Raw genomic sequence first — 25,262 nt, 5'->3', positions numbered from 1 at the left:
AACCCCCTTCCCGTGATCCAATCGAGCTGACATTTTCCACACAGACTCGTTGTGCGTGACAATTAATGTTCGTGAAAAATTTTTCCCAAAATTTTACACTTTTTAGGACAAAAATATTATATTTAATTACCAATTGCTTAATGGTGCAATGCAATCACCTGACCCATAGGTGGCAGCCATCTCAAGCCAGAGGACGAGAGGACTCTAGCCGCCACGCATATAAAGGATTTATAGTGAAAAACTTTGTTTTTACTGGTTATACTTATTTTATAAATATTTTTTATCGCGTTGCCAAATGTGTCCGGCTACAGAGCGCAAACCACGACGTCGGCAGGGGGCCACAGAAACTTCGCGGGCAGAAGTCCGCAAAAACTCTACGCTCCGGGGTTTAGAGAAAGGGGAGAAATTGGGCTCACTGCTCCACCTAGGTGGGGACTGCAAGCGGAAGGAATGTACTTTTATACGGGGAGGGGTGAAGATAAGGGGGGATCAAAAACGAATGCAAATATATTGACAGATATCTGTGACCAAAACACCCATAATGTGCCCAATCTTGTCAGACCTCAGAAGCTATGCAGCTTTTGAGCCTGTACAGTTCTTGTATGGGAGACTGCCATGCGTAACATGTGTTATGGGCTGCAGGGCTACATGGTTGACAGCACAGGACCATGCAGGGAATTTAATTGTTCTGCTGTAGCGTTATGTTCCAACCTCTCTGCTGGATATCTTCACTGCACCGAACGAACATGGTGAGGTATGCTTAATCATGAACCCCATGACCTGCGATGCTTGCGGAGGCCCTAATCCAGCAGTCGATTGGGGAGGAATCATCACGAGAATGTTGATGGCAAATGATCGAAACCAACGATGAATTAGCGGGAAATGGAGGGAACACGTCAAAGAGGATTGCCACCCAGGAGATGGAGCGAAGAGATCAATACTTGTGTAGTGAGTTCAACTGAGTCGCAGACGTACTCTTTGGAGGCAACACATTAATTAATACTAACACACGGGGTAACTGCCCCTTAACAGAATAACAACCTATGGTGGTGACCACCAGGCTAACTACACTAGTTACAACGTAACGAGCTACTACGGACCGGACCCCAGCTCGGTTCCAGGTCCACGTGTTGGAGACTCGGTAGGATGTAGACGACGGTTTCTTCAGGATGAACAACAACGCCGGTCCCTCTGGGGGACCCGGCTTATATCCTCTGTGGCGGGGCCGGCTCCGCCCCAGGCCATGACCACCTTCCAGAACCCCTTGAGCAGGATCTCGATCCGGACCACGTGACCACCCCCAGCCCCCACTTGGGGCCCCTCTGCAGAATTACCCTTTGGTTCTTTCGATAAAGTCACGTATAAAGAGAAAATAATAAATTAAATACTAGCATACGACGTTTCGATCGCAACACAAGCAATCATCATCAGGTATAAATGAAATAGAAACACAAATCTAGTATACTTAGAAATGTAATGTAATACAACAAATTAAGTATATACCCCTCTGTAGACTTAACCGGTCACGTGTCCTCTTGGGTCAACCGGAGTGCACGGCCTTCAGTAACCCCTTCCCTGAGGCCAGCACTCTCACAGCCGATCCTCTAGGGCTGGCATTGCACGCCGAGCGTGATGGCATCCGGCGCTGTCAATCAGCGCTGAGCGAGCCCCTCTAGGGCCGGTACTGCACCCACATCACAGTGGCGTCTGCGATGTCAAGACACCGCACGCCGTGCCTCTCTGGGGCCGGCATACACAGTGACATCCCGCGATGTCACCACACTTGTACAGGCTCGAGATGGATTGCAGCTCCGAGCGAACGTGATCATCCGGTCCCCCCCACCTTTAAAAGCATCCGTTTGGAGTATTTGGCTGCTCTATATTTCCGCATGATAAGCCACTTTATTGAGCTCTCATTAGTGGCCAGGACGCTTCTGAAAAAGAGCTGTATAGCTCAGTGAGCCTTACCTGGCAAAATAAAAACAAATGTAAAAAAACCACTAAAAACACAAGAGATGGCAATCATTTGGGGAGTTATTCACCCAGCAGCAGATAGATTAAGGCTGAAGACGAGGATTATTCTGCCTGGAGCCACATTTTATCACATTGTTTAAAGAAGAAGACGTCCCTTAATCAAATCGTGACCCAGAATCACGACAATTGAATTGCCACAGGGGTGATTCACTACATCCCTACTATATGTATACGAAATGCTTAGGTGACCAACTTTTGTTACGCTGTGATGGCTAATTCGGCCAGTCCCTTAATTGATATGCATTTCTGGGCTAACTCGATAGCGTTTCATTTTATGCATTTATTTTCATTTTATACCTGGTTATTGCTCACACTGCAAACATTCAAAATACTATTTCTCAGCGTGGATTTCTCTTTTTTTTCCCAGGCCAAGAAATGGAAGTAACTCGTACAGTGATTTAATCACACCAAATTTGTGATTTGGTGGATAGTTGAATTTTTAATGAGAAACTGGCAGCAGCAAATATGAGGCAATTTGGATGACATATGAAAAACGTCTCTGAAAAGGAAAGATATTACCCACCTGAATTAATTAAAGGGATTAAGTGCAGAATATATTTCTCATAAAAAAGTAGCTGAGTCAGTGTGCTATAATTTGACATAGACATTCGTATTGAATTGATGTAGAATACTTTCTCAGGCAGATCACGGAGTTGATGAACAAGATAGCTGTCTTTTTCATTCTGTCAGAGTTAATTTAAAGAACGAAGTGACTACATATCTACATTTATAAATGTGGAGGAAAAAAAACAGAGGACCCGGAGAAAAATCCACGTGATCATGGGGAGAACATGCAAACTCCAAATATACAGACATCAGGGTTGGGATCAAACCCCACGACCTCCTGTATACCAGGCGAGGTAGTTAACATATCGCCAGTGTAGCGCCCAGCCATGGTGGCAGCGCCCATTACCTCCCGTCCAGCGGCACATGTGGACCAGAAAGTGAGACTTTTTCAAAACGAATTTCATGCCGTTCGATGAGGTGAGCATTCGAGTGATAATCGGCAGGGTAACTGAATCCTTAAATAAGCAGATAGCCCAGCTCTACACCAAATGATTGCTACATCGTCAGGCTTTTTAAGTCAATGTTTTAAATGTAAGCCAGTCATTAACACACACTACTTTTCCCTCACATTGCCACCATTCCTGATTTTTTTTAATATATAATTTACCTTTTAACAATGCATGATTATGTCTGTCGTAAATATTTGTGGTTTACCAATGTATGATGTTTTGGAGGCATCCGCAGTAGTATAGTAGCTGTTTGAGAAGATCACTTTCCTTAATTTGTTTTGAGAGGAGGTTACTTGACCCCTCTTGCTTAATTAACATAATTGTCCAAGGCATTAGCACATTGAAGAGTACGTCAAATATTCACTCAATTACTGAAATTCAGTGAGAAGATAATTAGGTGAAATAGTTCTTGCTAGAGGGAGACCTCGATAACCGTAGAGGGATGATAACATTAGCCAGATAGAAAAACTGCCGTCCAGAACTCCATCGAGCAAGTGAATCAGAGCCGTAGTCTCGGAGCCAGCAGCGTACTCAGCATTTCTCTACAAAGTACTCTCAGTTTTTAAGACCAATAAGAGCGTCAGGGGAAATTAGATGAATGGAGTCGACGAAACTTTTCTTTTTTAAATTGGCCACCTAGATCACGGAAAACTTGACGCGTAAACATAACGCACGCGCCTTGCGTGAGTCATCAGTGTCATCCCAACAAAAGCACATTGCAGTTTTGAGTTTTATTTATAATTCTAACAGTGCTCGCAGTTTGCCAAGGAAACCTGCTTTACGATGATAAAATGTGGCGCAGCTACTTTTGAAGCGATGCGTATGTGGCACGTTGGCTGGAGTCGAACCATTAATTCTTGCAGATATCTTTTCTCGATCGATGTGCGAACGAGTTTTGACAGGGACAAGCTTGTCCACGGTGTAATGAAAACAATGGAAGATTTTGCTCCCCTGAATTATTGAGCGTCGCCGACTGCCCCAGAGCCTTGCTGAGATTAATTGCTTTTGACAAGTCTCCCACATCATTTAGCGGAGAAGAGGGGTGTCATTCTCACAGATGTTTCCATCGGTCTTATTTGTGTGAGATATAGATATATATCACTCTTCCATGTGTGCTGTAATTTAAGCAAGTTTTTTTTATGAGAAATCCATGTTATTCGGTATAGCGGGGTTGGGGGGGGGGAGGAATTTAATTGGTGTTCACTAAAATTACGACATTCTTCTCACGAGTGATATATGATGAGATCTGAGTTTGGGGGAGGGGGGAGTTCGGGGGGAAAGAAATAATGGTCCCTATGAAATGATTGCCAATCTGGCAAGAGCAAAATTTTGACTTCCACATAATGAGTGAACACTGCACGCTCACTTAAAAGAGATAACGGAGGGGACTAAATGATTGTAAAGGACATTTACCATATTGACCACACACTGACAGAATTGCCTTGAACGTGCCACCGATTATATTCTTATGTATATTTTTGTTTCATTAGAATATTGTTCATCTGAATTGATGCCACACGTAGATACCATTGTCAACACATTCTTGTTTGTATGCGCATCACACCCGTGTGCGTATCGGGATGATGCATTTTCTTCAGTACTTTGTCTTATTCATCTTCGTGCTCATGATGGCATGTCGCAAAAAATGTAAATTGCAACAACCGTGACAGTAAAAGCCTAAATATAAGCAAGAGCAGAATTGGGAATGGGTTTTTTCAGCTTTTTTGTATGAAACGAATTCCCTCAAACCATTTTGTTACGTATGATTTTTTTTAATCATAAAAAACCTCTTGACATTCAACTGCCCTGCATTGCCGAGGTTTCAGGGGTTTTTTTTGTCGGTGGTCTAACAACTGCAGAGCTCAAGGTGAACAGGACTTGGCTTCAAGCGCACTCAGAAACCCTTTCAAAATTTTACAATTGTTCATTTGTCACACGCACAAATTTGGCAGACAGGTTCACATTATTCACAGGTCACACCTTTTCATCAGGCACATCCCATTTAAACGTGCGTACGCATTTGCATAGAGAGATGTCCATATGTTGGCACGAGTTATAGACACGTGTCTGTACGTACATTGTGCATACATATCCAATTACAAAAAAACACACACGGCCACATTTGCATGAGCAATGTAAAGCCGTTGTAACGGGTGTGTTCAAATGGTACACAGTTCCGCGAGAACGGGCAAGCGCGATTTTACTTGAAGCCTTTTAATCTACGAAGGCTGATAATTAGGTGCCGAGTAACATTTTATGCCGGACTACATACAAGTGAAAGATATCGGTGTGGGATTATGACTTGTCAAAACGGCTTTTGTGGACGTTTGTGTACAAAAGCAGATCTTAACCATCGCTTGTAACTGCAGGGAGCTCATAAAGGTATCATCCATCATTACAGAAGTATAATTTGACCACAGTTCGAGTGAGGTCAATCAACCTCAAAGACAAAGATTCCCCTATATAGCCTTAGCACACTGTCAGAGCAAGTGCTGTTAGCGAGTAGCACCTATGAAGGCCGGCACGGCACACGAGGTGGGTGGCTAGCACCACGCCCGGCCGCCTTTGTCTCAACAGCGGTGATGTTTACATACCGCAGATTGTAAATGTTGTAGATTTGCTCTCCAACACACCGGTGCGCTGTACTAGTGAGGAATTGGCATGTTCTGTTTACGTGACAAACCTTACTAATTGGCTGTATCGGGTGGTGGCGGGTTTAACGACACATTTATATATTTACGAGATCGAACCCAAAAAAAACTGTATCATGGATACCACACCAGGTACTCGTTTAAGGCTGAATCGACCTAGGCGAAGCCCCGGACCGGTTCAGATTATTGTCACTGGTGTTGGCCTTGTACGAGAATCGAGCTCGGGTTACTGGTTTCATAGCGCAGCATGCTAGCCGCGACACTACCACAAGAAAGACACACACACACATGGTATAGGGCAGACACTGCATCTACATAGCCACCATGGCATTTGTGCTGTTGATGATCTCTCAAGCATTTGGTTGAAACAAGCTCAAGTATGTGAAGGACACCTCTGCCAACATCTCAACAACAACATTCAAACTTGCGGTCGTAATTGGCGTGCAGGTTTCGTTTCGCGGTTTGTGCCGCTCTGCGCGACGTTTCGCTCAACAGCCTCAGTTTCACCGCAGCGCGTGCGTCGCAAAAACGTCGGCCATCGCAGCGAACAAGACGGCAACTGCCCGAAAACAGCTACCGGCCGTCTTTAATATTTGCGTACCGGATTGATCCGCTTGCAACCCACGCCACTGGGTTTCTTCCACGGTTGCCGATGCCTCATCAAGTGCCCCCACCGCCGTCCCCTGCTGCTGTTCCAGCAGACACAGTCGGCTTTGTTGCTGTTCCATCAGATGCAGTCGGAGGTTGTCCTGGAGGCTGCCACGGCAACGGGGTGTGTCTGGCTGGGATCTGCCACTGTAACCAAGGATTCCTGCCTCCGCACTGCTCGCGAGGTGAGGCCGGAGAGGGCACCACGGCCTGAAGCCACCTCCCCTTCCCAGCACTTACAGGCCACGGGGCAAGTGGTGCCCGCTGGAAAGTAGCGCAGCTTCTACACTCGGGGCCGAATTTATGCAATGGATGGGGGGGCTTTAGGGGCTTTAGCCTGGGCCCTTGGATGTTGAGGAAGGGGAGGAGGGAAAAATGTATAGACCGCTTTACAATGGTTGAAACGTAATGCTGTGGGAATAAGAATAGGTTTTCACCCTTTCTGGCAAATTAAACAGGTGTTAAGATGGCCAAACACCAAATGGATACCTTTTGCAAGGAATCAAGCCCGCATTAACACTGTGATCCTAAAGTGTAATTACGTCCATAGCATCAGATGTGTATTGCTACCAGTTACGTGCCGAAATCAAAATAGTCTCGTTCGCTTTAACTTTGATGTAGCTGTCCAATTCGGAACCTCACATTTCAGACCAAAAGGGCAAAAAGCCAAGGTATACATAGCAATGGGGTATTTGGCATTGGGCACGCGTGGTTGTAAACCAGTAAAGGGAAGGAATTTAATATACAAAGAGGGGTCTCCGAAACTAGAATAACCCCAGGCTCCCATCAAAGTGAATCTCGCTCTGTCTACAATAAAAATGTTCCCTCCTGCCAGAGTTTCCCCAAAGTGCCATCGCATTGTCATTAGTGCATCTGAATGGTAGTCTGTTGTGTGCATCAACGTCACACCTAAAGACCACACAGATTCCTCCTGGCGTTGTTTTCACATGGAGTGTACATATCCAAACTAGGTAGGAATCTCTCTTCCTGTCCTGCCCGTTTATAAAAGATCACTGGGTCAACAAACTTCCTGCAGCAGCAGCAGTTCTCCACTGTTGGAAATAATAATATCCCATCGATTTTGTACGTTTCCATGTCATTCCACTCCATTTTAGTTGCCTCGTCCTCTACACCATCCCTACATCTTTTTCTCGATCGTCCTCTCTATGTTACCTTCCACTTGCATCGGTCTGACATTACCATGTGATAGCAGTCTGCATTCATCAATTCTCGATGTTGTTGTTTGAATACGTACTTGGAAAATGTGCACTTCCTGCAGTGCGTTTATATGTGTGTGGAGCAGTGGCTTTGAATGAAAGGTTTGAAATATGGGTGCTTATCTTCTTGGTTCTTTCGGTAAAGTCAGGTCTGTCTTTCCGACAGACCTGTTCTTCACCTGAGGACGGCTGCTTGCGTTGTGGCCGAAACGTCGTGAGAATTATTTTATTATGTTTTATTTTTATTCTTTTATTATTTCCCTTCTACGTGACTTTACCGAAAGAACCAAGAAGATGAATCCCTGCAGTCACGAAAGCTTTAAATCGAAATTTATGGGTGCTTAGTTTCGGTGCCTTCAATGTACGAGTCATTTTACATTTGTTTGAGTGCAAGGCCACTTTCAAAGTAAGTGACAATAATCCATGAGCACCAAGCAATTATAAATTTGCATCACTAATCTGTGAAATCATTTTGACTTAAAGCTTTCGTGACTGCAGGAATTCATATTATTTGGGTCTTTCCGTAAAAGTCACGTAGATAGTACTCTTTGGTTCTTTCGGTAAAGTCACGTAGAAAATAAAATAATAATAGAACACGACGTTTCGATTGTAACACAAGCAGGTAAGAATACATGATAAAACACGGACACGGGAACAGCATAGGCAGACACACATGCTGAGAGAGAGACAGACACAAAGACACACCGAGCGAGACACACACCAAGACAAACAGAAGGACAATGAATCTGTGCCGAGGCCTTAAATAGAGATAGGGGGGAGGGGCCGGGGCAGAGAGAGGACTGGGGAGGTGGGACCAGCGGACAAACGAGGGGACAAAGAGGGAGCAGTGTGGAATTCTGGACCACAGTGGCCGGAGGAGAGACAGTGCTTTAGAGCAAGAAAATCGAAAGTTTGAGAAAGCAAATTTACACCATTGGAACCTCCCTTGCCAGTAGCAAAATATGATAATTGTTTTTTTACCCTTTTATCTGGCAACAAAACTGACACCTTTTTTACAAGGAGTCATGTTTGCATTGACCACAATACCTGCGGTCGGAATGCAAACAAAAAACACAACTTTGATAATGTATGCATTGTCCTTGAAATTGATTGGTCCACACCCGAGACAGATTTTCCTTTTTTAGCTTCTTTTAGAAAGCAAATTTAGTAAAATTAAAAAGTGTAATGCAATGCAACACAGAGGGTCGGTTAACACACAGTTAACGCATAGCCTGGTTGATTAGTGTTCTTCCAAAGTTGCTAAATTAGAAGTAAAGTGTGATAAAACACAGACACGGAAACAGCATAGGCAGACCCAAATGTGGAAAGAGACACACAACACAAAGACACACCGAGCGAGAAATAGGAAGTTTGACAACAAATTTAGCTAAATTAGAGAGTGTAATGTAATGCAACGCAGAGAGTCGGCTAGCACACAGTTAACGCATATCCTGGTTGATTAACGTTCTCCCAAAGATTTCTCCATTATAAGTAAAGTGTGAGTTGTGAGTAAACCCTCCCCGTAGAGGTGGTTCAAACTAGATTTTAAGCTTTTGTGACTGCAGGAATTACTCTTTGGTTCTTTCGGTAAAGTCACATAGAAAATTAAATCAAATAATAATAGAACACGACGTTTTGGTTGCTACACAAGCAACCATCATCTGCATGTGTGTCTGCCTATGCTGTTCCCGTGTCTGTATTTTATCATTCATTCTTACCTGATGATTGTTGCTTGTGTTGCAACCGAAACGTTGTATTCTATTATTATTTGATTTTATTTTCTACGTGACTTTACCGAAAGAACCAAATAGTAATTCATGCAGTCACGAAAGCTTCGATTCACGTAGATAGGTTCAAAGAAAATAACAAAAAACTAGGATGTTTCGATCGCAACACAGGCGTTCGTGTTGCGATCGAAACGTCGTAGTTTTTTGTTATTTTCTTTGAAGCTATCTACGTGACTTTACTGAAAGACCCAAAGAATATGAAATCTGTGAAAATTAAAAAGTTAAAGTGGTGTCAAATTGCTTGTCCGTTTATGACAAGACAGTGTTTTTTTATCACTAAACTCAACTTAGACAGGCTGTGAAACGGTTTGGGATACATCGCTGCAGATGTGACAAGATCTGAAATCACTGCAACCCTCAAAAGTGCTAAGATACCAGTCAGCAACATCAGTAAGGAGGAGCGCTTTGAGTTATTTCAATAAAAAAAGATGGAAAATATCGTCATCCTCTCAGCCGACAAGGGTAATGCCACGGTCATCATGGACAAAAACGTGTTCAATAACAAAATTCAGGACCTACTTAATGATAGTAGCTACACAAAAATTGAAAGAGATCCTACCAACTGCCTCGTTACAAAAACGAACAGTATAATCATTGATTCAGCTTCATTAATTGAACAGACCAAAAGTTTTCCCTAAAACCTTCTGCTGCTAGACCACCCAGACTGTATGACTTACCAAAAATCCATACAGAAGGTGGTACACCCCATTGTCCCATCGTCTCCACCATTGGCTCACCCACCTACAAACTGGCCCAATATCTGTCTGAGACCTTGCAGCCATTCACTGGTAAGACCACCTCTTTTGTACGTAATGCAGTTCACCTGGTAGCATGAATTAAAGACATCTCACTGTCCCCAGGTGACTTGCTCGTGAGTTTCTACGTAGTTTCTCTGTTCACCAAGGTTCCTGTGGCCGTTACCATTGCAATAATTCAAGATTTGGTCCAACACAGACTGAATGCTGATGTACCAGCCCTGGTGAGACACTGCCTCACCAATACATACTTCACCTGTAATGGAACATTCTACAAACAAACTGAGTACACTCCAATGAGGCAAGCGCGTCCACGCAAGAGAATCACCGCAACGGTGGTCACGCCAGTGAGGCACACAGCCCATCACACAGCCAGAACCATCGATACATCGGGTAGAGGTGGCCATGTTAGTGAGACCCCTAACAGGGCAATGCAACTCAGAGAGTCGGAGATAACAGCCAAACAAAAGGGAAGAATGGAAGCACCACAGCAAGTTACGACTTTGCTTGGTTAACGTCCTTCCAATGATTGCTCAGCTTATACCCATCTTCTTGGTTGAAATTGTCTCTGTGTTTATATATATGGATGGCTTCATGGACAAATCTTTGATGGTAGCCCGAAGGTTTGCAGAGTACCTTGGTCTCGGAAAAACAATATCGTGCGAGTCCACTGCGTTATAACAATGATCAGCCACGGCAGAGGTATTGGTTCTGCCGTGTTTCAAATCTTCCTTGTGTTCGTGAACACGGTCCAAGACATGTCGTTTCATTTCCCCAATATAACTGCTGCCGCAGACACAACTTAATTTGTAGACACCAGGCTATTGCATGTCAGGAATGACATCCTTCACAGATGGGATCAAATCACGGATTTTGTGTACTGTATTAATCGGACCTGGATCTTGTGTTTGTTTAAGATTTTGATGGTTTTGATTGGGTCCTCAGATGGTTGTCTCCCCATGGTTGGGGATACAGCTTTGCGGATTGTGTGGTCTGAGTATCCATTCATTTTGAGGGCTTGGTGTACGTGCTCCGTACGTGCTCCAGTTCACTGGCTAGGTGATGTTGGTCGGAGATGCAGCGGGCCCTATGGTGTAGTGTTTTGAGGAGGGAGTTATTCTGGTCCGGATGGTGGTGGGAGTCAGGCTTTAGATAGGAATCCATGTGGGTGGCTTTCCTGTAGATGGAATGTTCCAACGAGCCATCAGGCCTCTTCTCGATCAAAACATCCAGGAATGGTAGTTTGCCATCATTTTCTACTTCCATGGTGAATTTGATGGATGGGTGTATAGAATTGATGAAAATTGGTTGAGTGCTGGCTGGCCATGTGGCCAGATGACGAAAGTGTAATCTATGTATCTCTTCCACAGAGAAGGATGTAGGGTGGATCTCAGGATGGCATCTGTTTCAAATTTCTCCATTAAAAATTCGCTACCACCGGTGGTAAGAAAGAACCCATAGGGATACCTTCATTTTGTTTTTAGAATGTACCATTCCAGATGAAGTAAATGTTGGTAAGGCAGTGCCTTACCATTCTCACTCTTGTTCGGCATAGGGCCACAATACACCTATTTCTCTCGCATAAGGGATAACTATAATTGGGTCAGAGCAGCTAACGTGACGTAGAAGTAGCACTTGGGTTCCAATTCATCTGCAGACAGCCTCGATCGCATATCGGGGCTTCCCTTTTATCTCTCTCAGCGCAGCCTGGCTCCATCCTCGGCCGCGCCTACCTCTGGAATATTCCCGACGGTTCTAGGCTACACCGCACCTGTTCCCTCTCTGGCTCTGCCCTTAACCACGCCTCCTTCGGGAACTTTCCAGACGTTCTCAACTACTTTTCCCATGTCCCCTCGTTCACCTTTGGCCCACATTACTCACCCTGGCCCATCACGTGCTTAACCTGTTGCCGGGGTAACTCGTCCTCACATGCCTTCCCCGACCGCCAGCCGCCCCCACCACAGTCCCCCAGTGGCCGACTCTGCGGCAATTACCTGCGGCGCTAGCGGAGGCTGTTATCCCCTACTCTGTCGGTAGGACTCATCTTGCTTTCTTCTGCGAGCACCCAGTACCATGCCCCTAGTGGCTGCACGGTGTTAGCCTCTGCCCATTTCTACGGCACTTGGCGCTACGCACCGTAGTGATCCATTTAACATCACTACACATGTACTATATCACCTCTGTGGCACATTCCAAGGACCCACAAATCCGTGCTATAAACACAAGTGCAAAAAACTGTCAGCAATCGTTGGAATTATATCCTCGCAATTGGGTATCAAAATATTTGCTCTTTTATTTTATTTGTCACGCATCTGCGCCAATTATGACAATGTAAGTAGGTTGACCATTTCCATTTTCAATAGATTTTTAACCATCCAGTATCGAGAGTATTTTAATGGGCACTCCTGCGGTTTGTTGCCAACATATTTTGGTTCGTAATTTAGTGAGAAGGAGTTCAAGTTTCAAGTTTCATTTATTTGGTGTAGCCCTGTGAGCCATTCGGATCTTGAATCGGGTGCAACCGCAACAAACAAAAAAACAAAAACATGAATAAAAAACATCTTAAAGTGACTATGTGACTAAGTGCAAACAATAAATCCAAGAAAAGACAGCAAAATATTGCAGAAAAAAACACCGTACACCAACGCTGTGTGCAAAAATCCCAGGAAAACAAATGGTGTAAACTATCATGAGTGCAGCTGCTTTTAATTTGGCAGTAAGAAATGCCAGAGATGCTGTCATAACCGTGGGCGATGCAAGTGATGTTGTAGTTAATAATGGGTGCCGTAGAAGTATGGTAATGACACTTAAAGAAAGATATGGTGATTAATTGCAATGACATTTTGAGTAATTAGGTGCTGTATATAATGGGAATTTATAAATAAAAGTTGTGCCAGTATATTGGCTAGATAGTATACTGTGTTATGCCAATTAGTCTAAAATGTGTTTTTCCATGTTTTTAATTTGAACCTCCGGATTTTTAATTCTCACAAGTACATTCAATGATGCACGCCATACGACTGTATATAGTTTGAATGACTTACATTTAGGCTACTGCATTTTTTTTTTACATTTTAACATGGGACACATTCAAACAAACTTTTATTAATATAGCCATACTTTGATATGTAAATAATAAATGAGCATATTATTATTTAATCTGCTGTAGTTCATTACCTGGATATAATTTAATATTTTGGAATGTGGTTTTTAATATCCGAGGCCAAAGACTTGCCTTTAAGCCTCATTTGAAGAAGTCTGTGCATTTAAATATACGTGCATATGATTGAATGTTACTGCACTATAATAACAAGAGGTTGGTTTTTAACACTTTCCGACCAAAGTTGAAAGCGTTGATGTATTTTCTCTATCCGTCTGTGTATGTCTGTATGTGCATCAGTCTGTCTATCTGTAACATGGAGTCACGATTGATTTCGAAGAAGATCAAATACAAATTACATTCCATTATAAAGTTTACTTGCTATGAGGGATTTATTGTAGAACAAAAATAGTTAAATTGATCAAAGTGTTGACAAAAACTTGGCAATCAAAAACGAGTCCTTATAAATAGATAAGAGCCTTTTTCAGTCAGAGTGATGACATCATTATGTGTGAAATCACGAGATTATGTAATTACGTGTCATGTTATGTATACTGTGTGACGAATCTCGTTGGGAGGCTTCGAGCACATCGTTATTATCGCGAGGACGAACGAATGTGGGAAAGAGTTACACATTCCATACATTACAATGTTTGTTAAGCTTAAGGAAAACTATTTAAGGAGGAAAACCATGCATGTGCATGGAATTTGTCTCCTCAATGACAATGTTATGTATTTATTTATATTTAGTTCTCAAAGCAATTCAATTTCTACTTGCATGCAAACATTTCTGCGAATATTGGAAGTTACGGATTTGTCAAGCGGCCACTGAAATAACATTTTGCAACATAGTTGCCAACATAAATATGCCTTGCAGACCTGCGGAATTTAAATGAACGTGAAATAATTGCGCTTTTTGCTGGATAACTCTAGCACGTGCTGTGAGGCACCATGTTTGGTTTTGGTGTGCTGCAGCATAGGGGCGCGATATGCAGATGGCTCACAAATCAGCACATTGTGAGTCATCTAAATAAGGAATAAGTACATGATAATTTACAATTTATACAATCTTGATTTGAAGCTTTCGTGACTGCAGTAATCCACCGTCCCACCTGACGACGGTTGCTTGTGTGGCGATCTTAATGTCGTGATCTATTATAATTTTTCTACCTTACGTGACTTTACCGATAGAACCAAAGATAATGTACACGATACAATTGCAATGTTTGCATTACCTAAAATGCAACCTCATCTCAGGACCCCTGCACAAAACAGTGCAACAATTGGTATCCTGGGGAAAGGAGGGATGTAAATACCTTTATTTTTCAGTCACAGTGACAGTAATTCTTAGGCAGGGGAAGAAAGAGGAAGGTCGTCTGGGTTTGAATAGGGGCAAGCAGTCCAACAACGCAGATGGCTGGGGGTAGGGAACTCCAAACTGCTGGGAACACAGAAAAGCAGATCGAGCGACCGGCCACTGAGTGGAATTTTACTATGCGTATGTCGATTAGGCCTAAAACTATCTATCAATACATTACAATTGGTTCGAATGCTGCTCACAATACATGACTAGAATTGCACGCGCAAGTAATCGATTATATGGAACTAATGCGCAATGTTACATTTTGTCTAACGGAGCAAACAAAACCACAACATGAGGCAAAAACCAAGACACAATATAAGCAAGATGGTAAAAATGAGACCAACATTATTGATCCTTGAGCCTAATCAATAATCTTATTATGGTTCAGGGTAGGTTTTTAGGGGGGAAGAGGGGCAGTGTGGGTATGAATTATTATGTGGCCTATTTTTCTTTACCAACATGTGAGCAATGCACATATCTTAAAACCACAAGGTCACCTGCGTCCAATGTCAAATTCTCCCATTTTCTAAAGTGTGAATTGTGAATGCCAGGTCTGTTTTAGCACTTTATTAACATTCCGTTTCTTTGAGTTCGTGGTCTGGATAAGGCTGAGTGCTTATGTGCGTGTTGTTAAGTCTAAATGCCATCGTTGAGTATTCATACACGGGCCATTTAGTAATAATCGTCATTGATTCTTTTAGTTTGTTTCGTTCCTTCATATGACTTTCATTGATTGGCTCATACCTCGGGAACGTGCAAGTGATCTGGACATGTGTCGGTGAACTGAAGAACAAAATTGTGAGACCCAATTAATTCTGTAAATGTGGCTTTGGGGCCTTGGTTCAAATAGAGCACGGTGCGTAGGAAAACATTAACTCGCTGTCCTTGAGCAGCCCTAATAGAACCGATATAGGTTTTGCTTTGTGACGGGGAAGCCATTTACATTCTATTGAGGCGCAACAAGGCCTTCAGAAAATCACTTTTTCTCTTTCCTGGGCGAGCCATACATTACAAAGCTTCTGTTCTTGCTCCACCACTCGCGCGCACCTATTCACAATTCTTTGCACGCCTTTGTGGTCAGTGATTTGGAGGCCACTTGTTCATGGAGGGGGGGGGGGGGGTCAGCATTTCAACACGTGTCACAGGGCCCGTCCGCAAGCCGTCTGTAAAATTCCCGGCCTCCGGGCTGGGTTAAAAGAGGACGTAGCCTCGTTGCGGGTGTTATAAATAATATTAATAAGGCTGTCGTGGTTAGTTATCATCGTTACACTCGGTCATCGATAATTATTGTCAACGTGAGCTGCAGTATCATTCGTCAACGTTATCCATTTTATCATCGCCGCTCTCTAAAATTGTCTCAAAAATTCTTCGCGTTAAAATGCCTTTCACACAGAAACGATGCTATCATCTGATTTCAAACAGTGCTTCACGTTAAAATAATAATTTTAGATTGTCGTCATAAGTTATGCATATTTCAGTAACAATTGTGAACGCGCACAAAGCGCGTTTTTAAACGTGTCTTATTTGGGATAAAAATACATATCTTTAATAATGTATTCATTATTTCACTCAGCTGGCCATTCTTCAAATTGCACATTCCCCCACCCATTTATTCGCGAGCACCTTTCCCCCTCGACCCAACCCTGCCACGCCAACACGCTCTCAGACATTCCACAACATACTCGCTCGCTCGCCTCATCCACGCGACTCTTGAGACACATCCACAGCCATCTCCTTCACACAAAGACAAAGATCCCCCATGTAGCCTTAACAGACTGTAGGGGCAAGTTCTGTTAGCGAGCACCTATGAAGGCCGGAACGGTACACGAGGAGGTGGGTGGCCAGCAACCACGCCCGACCGCCTTTGTCTCCCTAGTGGCGATGTTTACACACCGCACCAGCTACTCATTTGAGGCTGAGTCGACCTAGGGGATGCCCGGGACCGGTTCAGATAATTGTCACTGATGTTGGCAGTGAGCGGGAATACGAACCCGTGTCGCAGGGTTCATAGCGCAGCGCGCTAACCGCTACACGACCGCTCCCCACTCTCCTTCACACACACACGCACGTGCTCGCCTCCACAGCACTCTGACGAAAAATCGGATCGTCACCCCACATACGTAGGTGGCCACGCTCCGTTTATTATCCACCCACTCGCGAAGGCGGACCCTCATCCATGTCGAACTCAACGCCCTCCTTCCGCTCACCCACCTGCTCTCTCCTCCACTACTCTGCTGCATTTGCCCAGCTGTTTAGCACACACAACCGATTTGCTCACCGGACTGTTAGCAAGCTTCCAAGCTCACTCACATGATTACAGCGAGCCCCGCCTGACCAGCTGTTTCTCCAACACTCCTTCTCCTGGCCACGTGCTTTGAAGACATGCTCGGGTGCCATCTCATCACCGACTCACTCAACACTTTCGTCGGTGTTATCGTGCACGTGCCAGAGATTTCACGCGAAATGTAGTCTCGTGTGAAGTTTTGTGCAAGATTTTAAGGAATTGCCGTCAATTTTATTTCAATTCACTTTTCTGGAGGAGGAAGAAAAAAAAATCAAGCAGCACAGATTAGCACAAAGCTCCGAGTGAGCCACAATTCTTGAATTTAAATGGACCCACTGCGCATACAAAAGTGTTTAGCAGGAGCCATTGCCACACTCTGAATGACTTCGACACAAACACACACTGAATATTAAAGAAAACTTACCAATGATTCCGTCAGAGAGCAGTTATCACGTAGACATGGTTGTAACTTACACAGCAACATTTGTCCAATATTGATCAAATATTAAACATTTGCGTACCAGGTATTCATTTCGGTGACTTTTTCCCATTTGCCATGGCTTTGCAATTCCATCACTCCACATATTTTACGTGTTTGGGCACAGAGATTATTTTGGAAGAAGTGTTGCCTGCCTCAGCAAACAAACGCAGATGAATCATCCGGAATGCCTTTCCAACTTAAATAATGCATCGCTTTAACGTCGCGTACGTGCGGCACTGAAATTACTTGATATACTGAACTGTAGATCTCATGTAAGGTATAATAGTTGTTATCAAATTAATAACTTGCAGCCGAATGCGTGCTTATTGATTCTGTCGATTCCACCAACACCTCTGAACTTTAGAGACTTGCCGAGCGTACTGCCGTCTTGCTGTAGTGGTCTTTTCTAGAATGCTTCTAAATTCGAAGCCACTCTGATCGGCATCAGAGAGCGTCTCACCACACCCACGCTCAGTGGCGGCTCCTGCAAAATCTCTCAGGGGGGGCAAATGTCTGGATGATTGATAAGGATAAGGTCCACCCATGCAATGGATAAATTAACAGCTTAAGCATGTAAAGGCAACTTCACTTCTTTAATATTAATGGAAAATAAAGTGACTCTTACAATACATATTGTTTGTTTCTATACTCACTATTATTACAATCCACTCAGTTTCTTTTATTAAAGATTCCACGAGGTAGCGACAAATAATATTGTTGACTAAAACGTGCTTACGTATGATGACGTAAGCACGTTAGTGCGAGCCCTCCCGGAAGCCATAGAGAATGCATTGCAGCGCCCGCCGTTCGAAAAAAAACATCTTTGAATGTAAGTCTATGGGAACACTCTGGGCGATTCTCAGCCAGAGTGAAATCGCCCAAAAAGAGGCGGTACTCCACAGAACGTGACATGACGCTGATTGGACTATATCCAGAGGCACAGTAACGGCGGAGATTGGTGGTGCGTCGCCCAATCGCCCTAATGAAGAAACCGCCCCTGCCCACGCTCCCTTTCTGGCATACTATTCGCTGGCTCCACTCTCAAATTCTCCGACCACATCAAGTTCCTCGTTGTCACTCCCGACTCAACATTTTCCTTTGACGTGTACGTCAACCACATTGTCAGACCTTGACAACTAACACCTCAGTGTCCTCCATCTTTTACGTCCACTTATCACCTCCGAAATCGACAATACCCTTTCCCTGCAGCAAAGTAAGGCCTGGGCCTCGACTGTTACAGCCCCATCATTGTTCGACCAAGAAACTCCAATGCTTGCAATACATTCTCGTTCACGTCATCCTCGGCATCTGTGATCCTCGACTAGATTCCGTCGCCTCCCTCCGCTGCCTCCACTAACTTCCCATCGCCAGCAGGGTCAGCGACAATATTGCCTGCCTGTGCCACTGCGCCTCGCTTGCTGTCGCCCCCACCGTATCTTTCTTCTCACCCGTCACCCTGCACTGCAGCGCATGGTAGAGCTCTCCACGGCAGCGCGACCTCGTCTCTACACCAAGGACCAGGGCCACTGCCAGACGTCGTTTCTCCAATGCGCCCATCACTGTTGCACATTCGCAGCTTTTGATCTACACCGACCATTTAGGGACACTTCAAGGCCTCCGCCTCTTTCTTGAAGGCCGTTCTCTTTCTTAGAGTCCCCACCTCCTTCACCTGGTTTCTGAGTGACACTGAGCTTAGCTCCATGCATCAGAGTCATTCATTCGCATACTGAAATTCGGTATGCGAACCGTTACACCATGACAGTAGTTAATGCAAATCAATAAACATTTTGGTATCTGACTTTAACTGGCATTGGTAGAAATGTAAATTTAACATGTGCTTTGGATTTGGGACATTTACTCTGCTGGATATGCACTCCAACTTATTTCACCTCATGCCTTGCGCTCGCCGATTGAGCTGTAGCTGGCAGTCTCTGCAAACACGAGCACACACAGCAAGCGTGGTGCAATGCAAGCACAGTTAACGGGCTCTATTTACAACAACATTCAACATAAATGTGTGATACTGCATTGGCAGTGGGACACAAGCACACAAAACAAAAAAAATCAAACACACGCGTCATTAAAACTACCTTCATAGCAGAGAGGTATGAAGGCAAGAGACGTTGAGTAAATATATGATATAGAGATTGAGTGAATATTTACAAATTTTATGCTGAGTGGTCGATTTTTGGTGGGAATTCATAGTTTCTCATATTTAATCTTGCCTCTAAAAGTATTTTTTTTACAAGTGCAGATTGTATTGGGGGGGGGGGGGGGAAGCTCAAACTCTGTTCATGATGATATTTATTTCGGCAAATGCAGTTTCCTTTACAAGGCATCCCTTTGTCATGTCAGCTGATGTTTTAATAACATAAAGTGCTGCCCTGTTGTGACCTTTTTGACGGTTGAGGTCAGTGTTCTTGACCATTCTTTTCCGTGACCAAAATATCACAAAGTTCTGCCTTTATAAAGGCCACAGAGATCATTGTATTATATAGTATGATGTTTGGCAGTTGTTGTTATTATAGTGGTCTTCAAGGTTTAAATCATGATGATTATATTTGAGCTTTCACAGCCATTCAAGGCATTCTTTTTGGTTGACTGCCATAGATTGGCCATTTTGTACATCGTACAAAGCAACACAATATTTCACATTCGGACGGCCTAACGGTACAGAATAAGGTTGTTTTTTTACAGAATGTATTTTCGATTTGGCGAGTCCTTTGAGAAAATGGGCTTGTTTTGTCACGTTTGTAGAATTGCATCTAGAGCTTGCAAGTATAAAAAATAAAATCATCAAAAACATGAATTGCGATCATAAACGCAACATTTCAACTGTTTTGTGAGCACACACACAACTCGGGCAGAAAATGTGAGGGCCTCTGACGCACGTGCGTGTGTGTCTCAGTGTGTCTGTTTGTTTGCTTTTTTCAGGACAGAGATAATGGATTTTTGTGTAAGCAAAAATGTTTGAGTTTTTAATCCTGTTTGCAAAGCTGAAAGAAATAGAAAAATAAGGGCTAATGCTCCTCGCACCATGCTGAGCGACGGGAATATGATTCAATTCAAGGACTCGGGGACTCTTGGCACTACAGATTGACTTGGCTGCGGACATTGAGAATTTGCGTCTGCATATCACCCGTAAAATGTGGCATGGCATGTCTTTCCCTCTTAATTTTGAGTGTAATTTTCGTAAAGGATTGTCCTTTACTTATTTTATTCACGTATTGTTTTTGTCCTTCAGAAGATGAATTATAAACGATTGCAATTACCATCTTCTCTGATATTTTTTTTTACACTTGGAAAATGTAATCTTAATGACAGTGTTTCGGTGAGATTTATATATTCAGCATCCCATTCCCAAGTAGAGCAAATACTATTTTATGTTAATGAGCAGTTTATAATCCTTACATAAATGTAATGGGGTTGAAAAAATCAAAACACTAAAAAATGAAATGCATTTGACACTGTTTCGCACACGGGCTGTCACAAATTGCCTTCTAAAACATAAAAAGTATTGAGCAATATTGTTTCAAAATGTAAATTATAAAATAAGGCGTAGATGTCAAAACATATTAAGATGCAAATATAGTACACGGTGAATACCAAGTTTAAATTGGCCCTGAACACACACCCAAAACGGGACATAGCACAAGCACACACAGCATCCAAGCGTACCGCGAATTCAGCTTAGCAGCAGCATTTTAAATATAAATATACTCATCATCAACAACAGCCATGGTCAATCCACTGCTGGATGAAAGCCAGAGGTCGCAAACGGGTTTTGATTCCTTACCCGTACCCGTACCCAGCCGCACCAGGGTCGCAAATGGGTACCCGTACCCGTACCCGGCCGGGTACGGGTACCCGTTCCCTACCCGTACCCGTACCCTACCCGAAATGAGTGACAAACGGTTACTCACCAGTGACTCACGGCCTACCCGTACCCGTACCCGGCCGCACCAGGGTCGCAAACGGCTACCCGTACCCGTACCCGGCCGGGTACGGGTAGCCGGGTATCGGGTAGGGTACGGGTATCGGGTACCCGGTTGCGACCTCTGATGAAAGCCTCAACAAGCCACCGCCACCTCTCGCGACCCTGCGATGAAAGCGGAATGCGTACGTCAGAATGTTTTGCTTTGCCTTCGTAAAATAATGAAGTGCCGTGGAATGTAATTGTTGGATGACATTTATTAATTTCGTTTTTGAGGGGCATGACGGAATTTGACAGGCAACATATTAAATACGCTCAAACTGTATGAAACTGATTTATATTTATTTTCAGCTTCACACATTTTCAGTTTTAGTCTTTAAATGACAATGCTTGCTGCTATTGTCATCAAACCATGCACTACTGAAAGGAGGCATTGGAAGTCCCCCTGCACCAAAGTTAATTTCACTTCTTTTAGCTTCATGATGTTTTTTTATTCTCATTTATGGCCAGCGTCGGTTGTTGAAAGTGTTCATTTTCAGATTATGGTAATTTCACTATTAGGTAACAACGGTGGCAAATTACATTTGAAAACAAAAGTGCAATGAATGTCATACATTTCAAAGACTACAACTGACATGTCTTAAAGTATACATGCCTAAATCTACGGTTATTATGCATCGTTACCTTGCCATTGTGCAGAATTTCATTTGGTGTGACTGACACTAAATGTTCATCGTGTCGTGTCCACGAAAAACAACAGTCAGAAATAATTGTGATGTTCAAAGCCACGCAAAGGTGGAGTTTACCCATCTCCCATCAAGGCTTCCCTCCTGCCACTGCTGACCTCCACAGAGATCCCGTCCAGAAGGTCACGCTGAGCCGCAGTCTTTTTCTCTGTCTCCCTACAACACGTGGCAATGTGTTCCACTTAAAACCAGCTGGGATACCTGGATCGTATGGGCTAGTAGTGCTCCAACATAAATATTCGACGCAAAAAAACCTGCTTTTTTAAGTAGGTATATTGAACTTTTTTGTTTGTTTGCATTATGACTGCAGGTATTGTGGTCTATGCAAACATGACTCCTCGTAAAAAAGGTGTCAGTTTTGTTGCCAGATAAAAGGGTAAAAAAACAATTATTATATTGAACTTCTTTCGCACCGTACGTAACCAACCATGCTAATCGGAGGTGTGCGGAAAGGACAGCACACTAAACACATGCTATCGTAGTTTAATGGGCTTCTTCTTATGAATGTAAATTATTATTAGACCGAACATACGACGGATGCAAGTCCGTTGTGTTTAATGGTTAGCACACTGGACTTGCAATCCAGAGGTCGGAGGTTCGGTCTCCCATTAAATCCCCTTGCCTGTCTCACCAGCAGTGTAAATAGGTAGTCCACAGTTAGCTGATTCATCTTCTTGGTTCTTTCGGTAAAGTCACGTAGAAGGGAAATAATAAAATAATAAAAATTTAAATAAAACATAATAAAATAATTCTCACGACGTTTCGGCCACAACGCAAGCAGCCGTCCTCAGGTGAAGAACAGCTGTCTTTCCGACAGACCTGTTCTTCACCTGAGGACGGCTGCTTGCGTTGTGGCCGAAACGTCGTGAGAATTATTTTATTATGTTTTATTTTCATTATTTTATTATCTCCCTTCTACGTGACTTTACCGAAAGAACCAAGAAGATGAATCCCTGCAGTCACGAAAGCTTTAAATCGAAAGTTAGCTGATTGTCAACTCTAGTGTGGTGAAGTAATTTGCAGGTATTCTGACGTCTTACAAGAAGACATCTCGCCAGCAAGCAAGAGTAGATCAGATGCCCTCTGGAGGTGCACCTCAGAGCTCGATCTCGTCGTGGAAGTCCTGCCTTCTGTGGCATGAGCAGGAAATTGCCAGGCTGCACTTTATTTGCATTTCAATAAAGAGGTGCTTAAAGCCAGAGATGCAATTAGTCATTGGCAGCCAAACCATCGTACCAGCGATTTAATGAATTGCCATCATTCAGATTTGCGATTCAATTGAGCAATCAATAATTATTTAATTAGCATTTTGGTGACGTTTCTGCGTTTAGCGATTAGAACCGATGACATACCACATATCCAAGTAAGAATAATCACGCAGTCTCATATATGCAATTCAGTACGCATGTATTGAATTGATATTATTTGATGAATCAATGCATGGTTGCACTGCAAGCTTAACACTAATTAGACCACATACAACAATCAGAATAATATATAACTAATGAGGTTGCATAGAGTCACTAAACATACTTTAGATTGATTAAATATACTTGATTTGGTATGTAAATGTGGCCTTATATAAGAGATACTCAATTTGTTTTCCCATGAAAATGTAAAACCAATGTTCATGCGATTACTGCCATTATCAATATTGACTATAATTGGCTAGCACTAAAATAATATTCGAACAATATTAAGATATTTAGAAGTTATGGGTTTACTTGTCTGTTTAACGTTTTACTTTGCTCTTGTGAAAAGTTCTGGATCATCGTATTCCTTTGAAAATATCTTATCAAGTGCCTAAAAGTTTAAACTTTGTAATTTTTCATCACAACCCATTGTCATATAACACAGATTACATATTTCACGGGGTTTAGCACAAACCACATACATAAAACATAAAAAAATTGTTCAAAGAGCTACACTTCATTAAAGTTGTCACGAAATGCTTGTGCGCCGATTCAGTGTGAGAATTTACACTTTAAAGTCATAAATTCGCGATAGCCTTATGATTAATCTGTATTATTTATGTGCATATATTTTTCGCGTGTATTTGATAAAACTTTCTAAATTAATGTTTCGCATGCGTGACTCGAAGCTTTTCTATTTAAATGCAACAAAAATAGTATTTCACTTGAGAGGAATTTTTTTTTTATATTCTTTTTAAATATCTAGAATTTAAATTTCGACATTTCTTTAACTGTTGGATGACTTTTCTGAATACATTTGTACTGGGAAGTATAAAATAGGCATTTACAATATATTTTGGGCCCTTGGGAAAGGTCAGTAAACATGACTTTTAAAACCATTGTCTTCAAAGATGATAAGAAAACGTGACATTGCTAAAAAAAAACGTTACGTAAATGTTTTGTTTGTATGAAATAGGCAAAGAAGCCTTCGATGTATTTCAACATTTCCACTTCTCTTACGTCCATCGTAAGCACCTTGACTGGCCGCTGAGTGTGTTCTCCAGAGAGATAAGGCAATTGGATTGTGCGCTTTCTCGAGATGCACCTGCCTCTTTCAAATACAACTTTGCACTTGAGCTCTCTCGCAGGGAGCACAAGGAGGATATACATTTTCTTGGTCGTTCACAGAGATTAAGTTGGATTCCTTCTCAGGATAAAAAAAACATAAATCCTTTCAGAGTTTCTCGCAGAATATGGTCCCTGGGGACCAAGCCCCTCATCGTGGGGAAGTTTTTGGCTTTCACGAGCTCACTATGTATGACCGAAGAGAGACCCCTTCTTGGTTCTTTCGGTAAAGTCACGTATAAGGGAAATAATAAAATAATACAAATAAATGTTTGATAAAAATAAATGTCAATTTTTTATTTTTTTATTATTTCCCTTCTACGTGACTTTACCGAAAGAACCAAGAAGATGAATCCCTGCAGTCACGAAAGCTTTAAATCGAGGAGAGACCTGCTTATTATTTTATTTTTATTGTGACGAACACCACAGCGCTGCACGTGTTTCTTTCGAAGCTCGTCGGCTTTTGCGACCAAGGTTATGACTCATCGTTGGTTTTTTTTTCGGCCTAGGTAGTCGTCCGTAAACCCCTCCACCTGACACATTATCACGTGAATCAAAGGTGCCAATTTGCTTAATGCTTTTAGCAGCACCGTTGCGGGAGAGTTAAACTCACAGCACTTAAATGGCTAACGACGTTTTTTGCTGGAGATCTAAAAAAATTTTACAATAGTGTCTTAATAGAATTCACGCGTATAAATAAATAAGTTTG

General features: G+C 42.8%; 1 protein-coding gene across 1 annotated transcript in view; it reads left to right on the top strand.

Annotated features, from left to right (window-relative positions):
* LOC133350905 (teneurin-3-like) overlaps positions 1-25,262 on the top strand; it is a 490,302-nt gene that overhangs the window by 346,471 nt on the left and 118,569 nt on the right. Inside the window, 1 exon segment of the mRNA XM_061565743.1 lies at positions 6,433-6,534. Coding sequence (XP_061421727.1) covers positions 6,433-6,534 — 102 coding nt within the window.

This window comes from Lethenteron reissneri, chromosome 35, assembly GCF_015708825.2.
Source record: "Lethenteron reissneri isolate LAM-NWPU_2019-01 chromosome 35, ASM1570882v1, whole genome shotgun sequence".
Lineage (NCBI taxonomy): Eukaryota > Metazoa > Chordata > Hyperoartia > Petromyzontiformes > Petromyzontidae > Lethenteron > Lethenteron reissneri.
This window is presented reverse-complemented; position numbering and strand designations above follow the sequence as displayed.